The sequence below is a fragment of the Mycteria americana genome, chromosome 11 (genome assembly GCF_035582795.1).
Source record: "Mycteria americana isolate JAX WOST 10 ecotype Jacksonville Zoo and Gardens chromosome 11, USCA_MyAme_1.0, whole genome shotgun sequence".
NCBI lineage: Eukaryota > Metazoa > Chordata > Aves > Ciconiiformes > Ciconiidae > Mycteria > Mycteria americana.
In genome coordinates this window covers 2614135-2626216 of record NC_134375.1, presented here as the reverse complement: position 1 = coordinate 2626216, position 12082 = coordinate 2614135, and the positions used below count along the sequence as shown (strand labels likewise).

General features: G+C 59.4%; 1 protein-coding gene across 1 annotated transcript; it reads right to left on the bottom strand.

Annotated features, from left to right (window-relative positions):
• Window positions 1-4634: 4634 nt before the first annotated feature.
• LOC142415701 (uncharacterized) lies at window positions 4635-11484 on the bottom strand. The gene is made up of 8 exons (XM_075514352.1): window positions 11388-11484; window positions 10933-11004; window positions 10779-10850; window positions 10248-10319; window positions 9993-10070; window positions 9803-9901; window positions 5613-5675; window positions 4635-5165 (listed from the first exon to the last, which is right to left on the bottom strand). The coding sequence occupies exons 1-8, from the start codon at window positions 11482-11484 to the stop codon at window positions 4987-4989; spliced, it is 732 nt and encodes a 243-aa protein (XP_075370467.1). The 3' UTR covers window positions 4635-4986.
• Window positions 11485-12082: the final 598 nt, after the last annotated feature.

The window sequence follows — 12082 nt, the reverse complement described above, 5'->3', positions numbered from 1 at the left end:
GGAACAACGTGGGAGCCAGACGTAGGTGGAGATTGCCAAAGCTGCAGAGGGGCCCGGTGGCCTCTTGGCTGGCTCCTTGCAGCTCTCCACGCACTCTTTCCAGGCCATGTGCAACACCCCTCGCGGAGCGGATGGACCAACGTGCGGCCCCTCGGGGCTTTCTTACTGGGAGAGCTCTCACGCACACAGAGGAAGCCCACGCTAAAGCACGGGGGGGAAAAACCCATCATCCACGCTTCTCGGGGAGAAGAGCCCGCTGGCCCGTGAAAGGCTGCACCAGCGCCGCCCGCTTACCTGCTCCCCGTGCTCGCCACGGAGCAGCCCGGGCAACCCTGGCATGCAGGGCCACCAGGAGGAGGAGGACGAGGAGGAGGCGGCGGGCGGGGGCCATGGCCCCCTGCGCTCGCACCATGCTGCTGCTGCTGCTGCTGCTGCTGCTGCTGCTGCCGCTGTAACGGCTGCTGCTGCTGCTGCTGCTGCAGTGGGTGCCGGGGGCTGAGCGGTCGGTGCTTATGGCCGGTGCGGCACTGTGGGGCTCTGTGACCTCAGAGCCCTGCTGTGACCTCACGGCCGGGCCGAGGCTGCGTGGGGACAGCTCTCAGGGCGCTCGTTGAGAGCCGCTGGAGCACAGCCGGGGGAGCTGCCCTCCCGTCGGGCGGCTCTGTCCGAGGGCTGGGACGCAGTCCCACCCGGGGCTGAGCCCACAGCTCTGCCCTGTTTTCCGGGCACTGTCACAGGGGCAGCGAGGAGCTCACAGTCCCCCAGAACAACAGGAAACCCCAGCCAAGGGATTTCTGACCTCCTCGGGTGCTGTTAGCAACAGCTCCTGAGGCTGAAGAGTGAGTGATTTCAGTCTCGAGACAAGTGCAAGACGCCCTCCTGGAGGCAGCTGCCAGGCTGGAGCCCAGTTTGGCGCCTTGGGGGACCCCAGGGCTACCGAGTCGCTTTTGTTTTATGGGAAAGATGAAGCCTTTACTTTTCCATTTCTTCTTCATGTGAAATGTAAGGGAACGCTTTCTGTCGGGGTCCTCAAAGAGCAAAGTCAATCAATAAAACAGAAAAGAAATTCTCTGAAAGTATTTGACATGCCAAACGAAACGCTGAGGGAGCACGCTGCCTGGCCAACCTAGTGGCCTTCTATGGTGGAGTGAGCCCATCAGTGGACAAGGGAAGAGCTAGGGAAGTCACCTCTCTGGGCTTCTGGAAGGCCTTTGACACGGTCCCCCACAACATCCTTCTCTCTAAATTGGAGAGATACGGCTCTGATGGAGGGACCGTTTGGTAGATAAGGAGTTGGTTGGATGGTCGCCTCCGGTGGGTAGTGGTCAACGGCTCAATGTCCAGATGGAGATCAGTGACGAGTGGGGTCCCTCAGGGATCCGTACTGGGACCAGTACTGCTTCTGTAGTATCTTCATCAATGACACAGACAGCACCATCGAGTGCACCCTCAGCAAGTTTGCAGATGACACCAAGCTGAGCGGTGCGGTTGACACGCCTGAGGGACGGAGCCTAAAAAGTGCATCCTTCCCACCTAGTGCTGCCATTCATGGCAAGGCTTGTTCGTTCAGACGACGGACTGCATCCCTCAGACGGGGAGCGGCGGCAGTGAGCGGTTCATTGGCGGTGTTGAGGGCTCTGTAATCTACGGCTAGTCGCCACTCGCCATGAGGTTTCTCTACCGGCCATGCAGGAGAATTGTAGCGGGAAGGAGACTTGACCACGCTTCCCCGTTCTTCCAGCTCTTTTATCAGTTCAGGAACAGCCCGCATGGCATCGGAAGGTGACTTGTATTGTAGGGTAAAGGGGCAGGAGCTGGGCCTCGTGCTAATGACCTGTTTGCAACAGGTCACAGTCAGGGATGCGTTGATGCGAGGTAAACGGTGGGGCAGAGCGCGTGGTGCCCCTATTTCCCACTTTCCGCACGAGTCCCCACCCACGACTGACCCTTGAACGCATCCATACCTAACCTATGACGGGGACCTAGAAGTAAGGCCGGACTGTCCGTCCATTAGCTAGAATTACTTTAGCCCTGACCAGGCTGGGGTAGTGACGTGCCATTGCCACCTACAAGAGAAGCGATTTGCTTGCCAAGTCTTCCATCACCTCTCCTGCTCAGTGGTGACGGAGGGTGCTCCCCAGTTTCCCCTTTCTGCTTTCGTCTTTTGCGCAGAGACAGGCTGGGTCTTTTCTATTGCATTGGCTTTAGCTGAGGGTCTCCCCTGGTTTTTCTCCCGTGGGCTGTGCAGCGGTAACTAGCATAAGACAGACGTGGACCTGCTTGAGCGGGTCCAGAGCAGGGCCACAAAGATGATGAGGGGGCTGGAGCAGGAGTCAGTAGCTCAGGTGTCGAAAGTTAGGTCACCTGCATGCTATCAACCAGTCTGTGACAACAGGGGGGGAAGCAAGACTGCAGGCCTGCTGTTCTCTCAACAGGAGGAGGGCATCAACCCCCAAGTCGGTCTAGCCGAGGGTCCCTTGCCTGTGGGTGAAGCCCAAGATGGCACGTAAGAGCAAGGCGAGCATGGGGTAATTCCCCCGTGTGCTCTCCCGTGCCCCTGCGATCTACAGCACCGCTTTTGTGAGCAGCGGAGGGGCCTGGGGACCTCTTGGCTGGCTCCTCGCAGCTCTCCACGCACTCTTTCCAGGCCATGTGCAACACCCCTCGCGGGGCGGCTGCACCAGCGTGCGGCCCCTCGGGGCTTTCTTACCGGGAGAGCTCTCCCTGGCACACAGAGGAAGCCCTCGCTGAAGCGCCGGAGGGAAACACCATCATCCCCGCCTCTCGGGGCGCAGCGTTAAAACCCTCTCCCCCTCGACACTTTTACACCTTGTTGGCGATAGCGGCTGCCATCTAAGGCAAGGCCTGAGAACTAACAACAGGCCCAGCCTCCCTTCAGTCCCAAAAGCCACGTGCTTCCTGTTGTACCCCCCGGCCTGCCTTATCGGGACTAATGCGCGGCCTTGGTTGGAACCGTCTGTTCTGCTTTGGGGTCCTGTGAACAGTGGCCACAGCCTTAGCAGCACAGCTGAACTCTGACGCGTGCTTCAGGCAGCCTTTCAACAGGCTGTGCAAGCAGCGGGGTGCTCACCCCACTTTGTTACTGCCAGGGCAGCAAAGGCCTCGCTCAGGGAGCTTCCTAGCAGGAGGCTCAGCACCCAGACGTGGAGATGCTTTGCAGCACCCCCAGTTGGTGATGTCCCATCAACTAGGGCCCATCAAGGGCCCCTGCATTAGTGAGGACCTTTGCTTTGCCTCCAGTACACTTGCTTGTCAGGCTTGTGTCCCTGGAGACGTTCTTGATGGCTTCCCTCTTTCCCTGGGTATCCCATTTGAGGAGGTCCACGGCCAGATGATCCCGCTGCAATAAAGGTTCCCTCACCCCGTGGACCCTCACCAGTCCGTGCGACTGGCCAGGTGGGGCTCCCGTCGCTGCCTCCCGCACGGTGCGTGGGTCAGGTTGGTGTCGCTGGCCATGGGCACGGGCTCCCGCAGCCCCTCGGGGCCCTGCCGCTGGTCGGAGGAGCCCCGTGCCTGGCTCCTGCCTGCCGACACCGTGGGCATCCGCGGCTGCGCCCGGGCGTGGAGCTCAGCCAGTGCTGGTGCCTCGCGGGCTTTGCTGTTGGTACCACGCAGACACTTGTGCGACAGGTCTCTTTAATAAAGCTCGCTCTTTATTTGGTGCGAGACGGCCGATCCCCGAAGCTGTCGGTGGGGGTTCTGTCCGCACACCCCCAACCCCTACCCGGGCGGGGCCGCCTTCAGCCCTCGCTGACGCTCCGGACCAGCGGGCTCGGGGGGCGCGGGGGCCGTTTCGCTTGGGGCCGAGGCTGGAAGGCACCGGGCTGGTTCTGCCGCTGCAGGGCTTCCATGGCCGGGGTCAGGGGGCACGGGGGCCGTTTCGGTTGGGGCTGAGGCTGGAGGGCGCCGGGCTGGCTCCGCCGCAGCAGGGCTCCCAGGGACATTCTCGGGTATCACGGGGGCCGTTTCGGTTGGGGCTGAGGCTGCAGGGCATCGGGCTGGCTCCGCTGCTGCAGGGCTTCCGTGGCCGGGGTCAGGGGGCACGGGGGCAGTTTTGGTTGCGGCTGAGGCTGCAGGGCTTGCGTGGACGGACTTGGGGGGCGTGGAGGCCGTTTTGGTTGGGGTTGAGGCTGGAGGGCGTCGGGCTGGCTCCACCGCTGCAGGGCTTCCGTGGCCGGGTTCAGGGGGCACGGGGGCAGTTTCGGTTGCGGCTGAGTCTGGAGGGCGCCGGGCTGGTTCCGCCGCTGCAGGGCTCCCGGGGACGGGCTCGGGGGGCGCGGGGGCCATGGGGACAGCGGGCGCGCCGGTTTTTCAGGCAGGAGCGGCGGCTGCTGGCGTTGGGTCTGGCTCGCAGGGGTGCCGGGGCGGCGTGTCCGGCTGTCCGTGCGCGAGGGCCGCACGCCGCTTTCCAGCTGGGCTCCTGAAGCTGCAGAGAGGCGCCTGTGGAGAGAGGAGGCTGCTGAGGCCCTCGGCTGCAGATGGGACACAGGGCCTCTCCTCCGCGGCACGGCCCAGAGCTGGCACGGCTCCCCAGCACGGGCTGAGCTGCCGGCACAGCTTGGCCGAGGTGGGCACCTGCACCTCATGGCACCACCGAGCAGGGGCATTCCTCTGGGCAGGTTCAGTGGTCAGGAGCAGGCGCTAGCGCGCGCCTCGCTTTCTCGGGCAATCTCAGGCCCCGCTCTTTCTGTTCCTGACCTTGCTGTGCCTATGCCTGTCGCTCCTGGGGGCTGCTCTTGTCCAGGCAGGGTCAGCTGGAGCTAACACTGGCTGCAGTCAGAGCGGGCTCCCGAGAAGGCGGCCCAGGAGTTAAGAGGCCAATTAAAGCATCTGACAGCAGCAGGAACCTCAGCAGAGATTTTTGGCCAGCCACGAACTCGGCACTCCACAGCAGCCTGACTAGAAAGGCTTCGTGGCTCCGAGCAAGCCACCGAAGGAAGCAGCGTGGGGGGAAAAATCCACGACTCACTCTTTGCTGTTGCTCCACCACTGGATCATGAGACAGCACAACAGTATCAGAAGTGGCAGGAAAAGCAGGCCTGCTGATATGCCTATCATACAGCCCCTTCGCACTTCTTGGGGACAGAAAAGACTTGCGACGCTCTGGGGGTTGTATCCACTCGTGGTTGTCTTGCCGGCCACATCTGGAGGAGCAATTCGGGACGTTAGTCCGTCCTGTGCACCACAGCTAAGCTTGCAGCACACGTTTGCTATGGCCAGGAAGTTCTCTGTTTCCCCCCCGTGCTGGTGCCTGGAGGCACGCTCCCACCCTTTGGGACAGGTTGTCCCACCGAACAAAACTCAGAAGGGCCAGAAGGAGAGCACGGGGCGGGGAGCACAGCTGCTCGACCAGTCGCTCCTTCGAGGCACACGGACAAGAACCATCCCTGCAGCAGGCAGTGCCGCCCCCAACCCTCCCTCCCCCTGGGCCAGCTCCCACACCCCGAGGGGACGGAGTCAGGCCTTCTCGAGAGACACCGGAGCCTTGCTCTCCCCTTCTGCCTTTTCTCCAGCATGGGCACCGCTTGCAGGTGCTCCCAGGGTTCGGGACGTGTCTGCCACCTAGGGACCCCAGCAAGACTGCTCGGTACCTGAGTCTGTTTGAATAAATTCATACACGTGGCCGTGGCTCTCTTCTCCGGGCTTTGACCGCACTGGCAAAAAGCAGAGACGACAGGTAAAGCCTCAGCACGGCTCAGGCACAGAGGATGCAGGAGGACGGGGAGGTTCCCTCTAAGCCCCTGCCCAATCTGGGAGTCAGGGCATCGCTCTGGAGCTCAGCTCACGGGAGGGATCCCGCTCTGTGCTGCTCTTGTGCCTTGGGCCTCTAGGGACTCACGGCCAGCTCTGGGACGCCGCTACAGCGGGAGGTACGTTCGTGCAAGAGTCCCATTTCCCATCATCTGCGGAACGTGGTCCAGATGCCTCGACCCCAAAACACTTTCAGCTTTGAGCTTTGGCCGCTGACGTGCCGTGCAAGAGCGGGCACTGGGGCAAGAGCTTGCTGACACGCGGCAATCCTGATGGGTGACACCGGCTGACCACGGGACAGCAATTACAGAATCACAGAATCACAGAATCACAGAATCATATAGCTTGTAAAAGACCTTTAATATCATTGAATCCAACCATAAACCTAACACTACCAAGCCCACCACTACACCATGTCCCTAAGCATCTCATCCAAATGTCTTTTAAATACTTCCGTGGATGGCAACTCAACCACTTCCCTGGGCAGCCTGTTCCAATGCTTGATAACCCTTTCAGTGAAGTAAAATTTCCTAATATCCAGTCTAATCCTCCCCTGGCACAACTTGAGGCCGTTTCCTCTCGTCCTATCACTTGTTACTTGGGAGAAGAGACCGACCCCACCTCTGTACAGCCTCCTTTCAGGCAGTTTTAGGAGAGTGATAAGGTGTCCCCTCAGCCTCCTTTTCTCCAGGCTGAACAACCCCAGCTCCCTCAGCCGCTCCCCATCAGCCTTATGCTCCAGACCCTTCCCCAGCTTCGTTGCCCTTCTCTGCACACGCTCCAGCCCCTCAATGTCTCTCTTGGAGTGAGGGGCCTAAAACTGAACACAGTATTCGAGGTGCGGCCTCACCAGTGCCGAGTACAGGGTACGATCACTGCCCTGCTCCTGCTGGCCACGCTATTTTTGATACAAGCCAGGATGCCATTGGCTTTCTTGGCCACCTGGGCACACTGCTGACTCATATTCAGGCGGCTGTCAACCAACACTCCCAGGTCCTTCTCTGCCTGGCAGCTTTCCAGCCACTCTTCCCCAAGCCTGTAGTCCTGCATGGGGTTGCTGTGGCCCAAGTGCAGGACCTTGCACTTGGCCTTGTTAAACCTCATACAATTGACCTCTGCCCATCGATCCAGCCTGTCCAGGTCCCTCTGCAGAGCCTTCCTACCCTCAAGCAGATCAACACTCCCGCACAACTTGGTGTCATCTGCAAACTTACTGAGGGTGCACTGAATCCCTTCGTCCAGATCATTGATAAAGATGTTAAACAGAACTGGCCCCATCACAGAGCCCTGGGAACACCGCTTGTGACCAGCTGCCAACTGGAGTAAACTCCATTCACCACCACTCTTTGGGCCCAGCCGTCCAGCCAGTTCTTTACCCAGCGAAGAGTACACCCGTCCAAGCCATGAGCAGCCAGTTTCTCCAGGAGAATGCTGTGGGAAACCGTGTCAAAGGCTTTACTGAAGTCTAGATAGACAACATCCACAGCCTTTCCCTCATCCACTAGGCGGGTCACCTTGTCATAGAAGGAGATCAGGTTGGTCAAGCAGGACCTGCCTTTCCTAAACACATGCTGGCTGGGCTTGATCCCTTGGTTATCCTCTACATGCCATGTGATAGCACTCAGGATGATCTGCTCCATCAGCTTCCCCGGTACCGAGGTCAGGCTGACAGGCCTGTAGTTCCCCGGGTCCTCCTTCCGGCCCTTCTTGAAGATGGGTGTCACATTTGCTAATCTCCAGTCAACTGGGACCTCCCCAGTTAGCCAGGACTGCTGGTAAATGATGGAAAGGGGCTTGGTGAGCACTTCTGCCAGTTCCTTCAGTACTCTCGGGTGGATCTCATCAGGCCCCATAGACTTGTGAGTGCCTAAGTGGTGCAGCAGGTCACTGACCATTTCCCCCTGGATTATGGGGGCTCCATTCTGGTCCCCGTCCCTATCTTCCAACTCCAGGGGCTGGGTACCCAGAGAACAGTCGGCCCTGCTATTAAAGACTGAGGCAAAGAAGGCCTTAAGTACCTCAGCCTTTTCCTCATCCTTGGTCACTGTGTTCCCTCCCCCGTCTACTAGGGGCTGGAGATTCTCCTTAGCTCTTCTTTTGCTGCTAATGTATTTGAAGAAGTATTTTTTGTTGTCTTTTACGGCAGCAGCCAGATTGAGCTCTAGCTCAGCTTTGGCCCTTCTAATTTTCTCCCTGCACAACCTTGCTACACCTTTGTAGTCCTCCTGAGTTGCCTGCCCCTTCTTCCAGAGGTCGTAGACTCTCCTCTTTTTCCTGAGTTCGAGCCAGAGCTCTCTATTCAGCCAGGCCGGTCTTCTTCACCACTGGCTCATCTTTCGGCACCTGGGGACAGCCCGCTCTTGTGCCTTTAGGACTTCCTCCTTAAAGAATGTCCACCCTTCCTGGACTCCTTTGCCCTTTAGGGCTGCTTCCCATGGGTCTCTGTCAACCAGTCTCCTAAACAGGCCAAAGTCCGCCCTCCGGAAGTCTAACGTGGCAGTTTTGCTGACCCCCCTCGCCGCTTCTCCAAGTATCAAAAACTCTGTCATTTCGTGATCACTCTGCCCAAGACGGCCTCCAACCATCACATGGCTCACAAGTCCTTCTCTGTTCATGAACAAGAAGTCCAGCGGGGCCCCTTCCCTAGTTGGCTCCCTCACCAGCTGTGTGGTGCCTGCCACATGCTCCAGGAACCTCCTAGACTATTTCTTCTCTGCTGTATTGTATTTCCAGCAGATATCCGGTAGGTTGAAGTCCCCCACGAGAACAAGGGCTAGTGATCATGAGGCTTCTTCTAGCTGCTTATAGAATAGTTAATCTGCCTCATCATCCTGGTTGGGGGGTCTGTAACAGACTCCCACCACAATATCTGCCTTGTTGGCCTTCCCCCTGATTCTTACCCATAGACACTCCACCCTATTGTCACCATCATCGAGATCTAAACTATTGAGACGCTCCCTAACGTACAGGGCTACCCCACCGCCTCTCCTGCCTTGCCTATCCCTCCTGAAGAGTTTATAGCCATCCATCATTGCACTCCAGCTGTGCGAGTCATCCCACCATTACCTGGCGTGCCGCTGGCTTGCATCGCCTCTGCTTCTTCAGCGGAGACCAGCAGTGAGCCCCTGCTTCCTTCCGGAAACGCCTCCTTCTGCACAGCCTCTTGGTCCATCTCTTGGGAAAGAAAGCAGGACAGCTGGATCAGATGGAACCATTCCCCATCAGGGAGATGGCAACTTCAGGAGGCAAGACTTCTCAAAGACATTGATAAGGTTTAGAAACAAGGCCTGGGCTTTTGGGGCTGCGCCTAGTCAGTAGTGCAGACAACAGCCACACCTGACCTGCCGGGAGACCAGGAAATTGCATGCGATCTTCTGGTTTGCATTGCACGTAGTGCATTTTTGGCAAACTGAAAGGTGATGCTAAATGCCTTCCTTCAAAGAGGACAGGAAGAAGCTGCAGCCAGGCCAGCTGGGGAAACAGCCCTTCTGAGAAGGGCTCCTCTGCAGGGCCCTCACGCCCTCCCCTGTAAGCACCAGCAGCGCTCACATTCGTCCCATCCCAGCTATAGGTTGGCAGACGGGAAATCGAGCACAACCCGAAAAGCCTGCTGAGTCAGCATCACCGCCCGACTTCCAGCATTAGGAGAGGGCAGCCAGCGTTGCCTGGGACCTCGCTCCTGCCTGGAACTGGCCCGGGGCAAGCAGTGCTGCGTGTGAGCTGAACACGAGTTCAGCACACGCCAGGCCCCCAAGTCTGCCTACGGACGTCTGCACGAGCCACCTCTGAGCCGTACCGGTAAACCAGGGGCCGCAGCTGCCCCTGGCACTCGGCTTGAACCACAACTGGCAGCAGAGGCTCTGCACCATCTCCGTGGCTCGCCAGCACCTGCAGGGCGTGAAACCCGGCATGGCTGCTGCGAGGCTCTGATCGATCCCTTCCCGCTGCGCAGGCTACAGCGTGTCCAGACGTGTATGTACGACCTCCGGGTACCGAGTCTCACGGCTAAGGCAGAGTGAAATATACCCACCGTGTCCTCTCTCCAGTTGCTCCAGCATCTGTCTTAGGACTTCAGATGGCTCCGGGGACTTTTTTCCTCCTTCAGCTTGGTACTTTGCTCTTGGAGGACCTTAACGGAAAGGATTTGGTTCCATTTCACAGGAATAAATTAGAGAAAACCAGCGCACAGCCTGTGAGGTCAGCAGAGACAGACTACTCACCCCTGCGACGCCAGCCGGGCTGTGGCGCGGCATCCAGCCGAGGAGCTGCAAAAGTCCTCCCCGCAGGCACATCTGTAACTAAACACCCAGAGGAGCTTCCGTCATGTACTGTGATCTACGTCGGCAGAACTGAGTCGCAGAAGCGGTGAGGGGATCACGCAGGGAGAGGGTGCACGCGTAGAAGCGGCCGGCTTCTGGCTGCCCCTCGGGCTGTGAGCTGGCAGCTCTCCCAGGGAGGAAAAAGCCACGACGTACCCATGCCATCTCCCGGAGGCTCAGTCCTGGAACCCAGCCGGGAAGCTGGAGCACCTTCGCCTACAGGCACGGCTGCGAAGAAGCACAGGACGGAACAGCTCCCGTGACACAGTTCAAGATACTTCTTCCGATCGGAATTTGATTTGAATTCCGATTTGAATTGCACTCACTGAGTGCAATTCAAAGACGGGATTACTCCACGGCACTCCTGTCTCCCTTCCACTCAGGAGCGTGGTGCAACGAACCACGCGCGGAGCTGCCGGGACACAGGACTCCCTGGAGCTCACACCGGCTCTAAACTCAACCCCGACAAGCCCGCTGGCTTGGCAGCCGGCACCGGGAGCAGCTCAGGCTCCGAGGGGCCGGCAAAGACAGCTTTGCAAGGCAAAGCGCCCCGGGGCACATCACTGAGCCCGACCCGTTCCCTCTCTGCTCTCCTCCATGTCTGCGCATCGGCCACGGAAGGAGCAACTTGCATTTCACATGGAAGGAAGATTGAAAGGTAAATGCTCCTTCCTCCCACTGACTTACCCGTGGGATTGCTCTCAGGCTCGAGGACAGGAAGAGGCCAAGACGTCGGGAAGCCGTTGACCTTGAGAGGATCTGAAGGAAAATGGCACGTGAATAAGCTCTTGCCTCGCTGTCAATGTCTGTTCTTCCAAGAAAAGGGACATGGAGAACTCACCTCCAGGATGCCCCACGGGCTCCAAACCAACATCCAGCCACGAAGCTGGATAACCGTTGCCACCACCCTCATCTAGAAGCAAGCACAGGTGAGAAACGTTTCCATTGCACGCTGGGATCCACTTCCGCCTTGGTGGACTGCAGGCACTGGAAGGGGGTCAGGGAACAACGTGGGAGCCAGACGTAGGTGGAGATTGCCAAAGCTGCAGAGGGGCCCGGTGGCCTCTTGGCTGGCTCCTTGCAGCTCTCCACGCACTCTTTCCAGGCCATGTGCAACACCCCTCGCGGAGCGGATGGACCAACGTGCGGCCCCTCGGGGCTTTCTTACTGGGAGAGCTCTCACGCACACAGAGGAAGCCCACGCTAAAGCACGGGGGGGAAAAACCCATCATCCACGCTTCTCGGGGAGAAGAGCCCGCTGGCCCGTGAAAGGCTGCACCAGCGCCGCCCGCTTACCTGCTCCCCGTGCTCGCCACGGAGCAGCCCGGGCAACCCTGGCATGCAGGGCCACCAGGAGGAGGAGGACGAGGAGGAGGCGGCGGGCGGGGGCCATGGCCCCCTGCGCTCGCACCATGCTGCTGCTGCTGCTGCTGCTGCTGCTGCTGCTGCTGCCGCTGTAACGGCTGCTGCTGCTGCTGCTGCTGCAGTGGGTGCCGGGGGCTGAGCGGTCGGTGCTTATGGCCGGTGCGGCACTGTGGGGCTCTGTGACCTCAGAGCCCTGCTGTGACCTCACGGCCGGGCCGAGGCTGCGTGGGGACAGCTCTCAGGGCGCTCGTTGAGAGCCGCTGGAGCACAGCCGGGGGAGCTGCCCTCCCGTCGGGCGGCTCTGTCCGAGGGCTGGGACGCAGTCCCACCCGGGGCTGAGCCCACAGCTCTGCCCTGTTTTCCGGGCACTGTCACAGGGGCAGCGAGGAGCTCACAGTCCCCCAGAACAACAGGAAACCCCAGCCAAGGGATTTCTGACCTCCTCGGGTGCTGTTAGCAACAGCTCCTGAGGCTGAAGAGTGAGTGATTTCAGTCTCGAGACAAGTGCAAGACGTCCTCCTGGAGGCAGCTGCCAGGCTGGAGCCCAGTTTGGCGCCTTGGGGGACCCCAGGGCTACCGAGTCGCTTTTGTTTTATGGGAAAGATGAAGCCTTTACTTTTCCATTT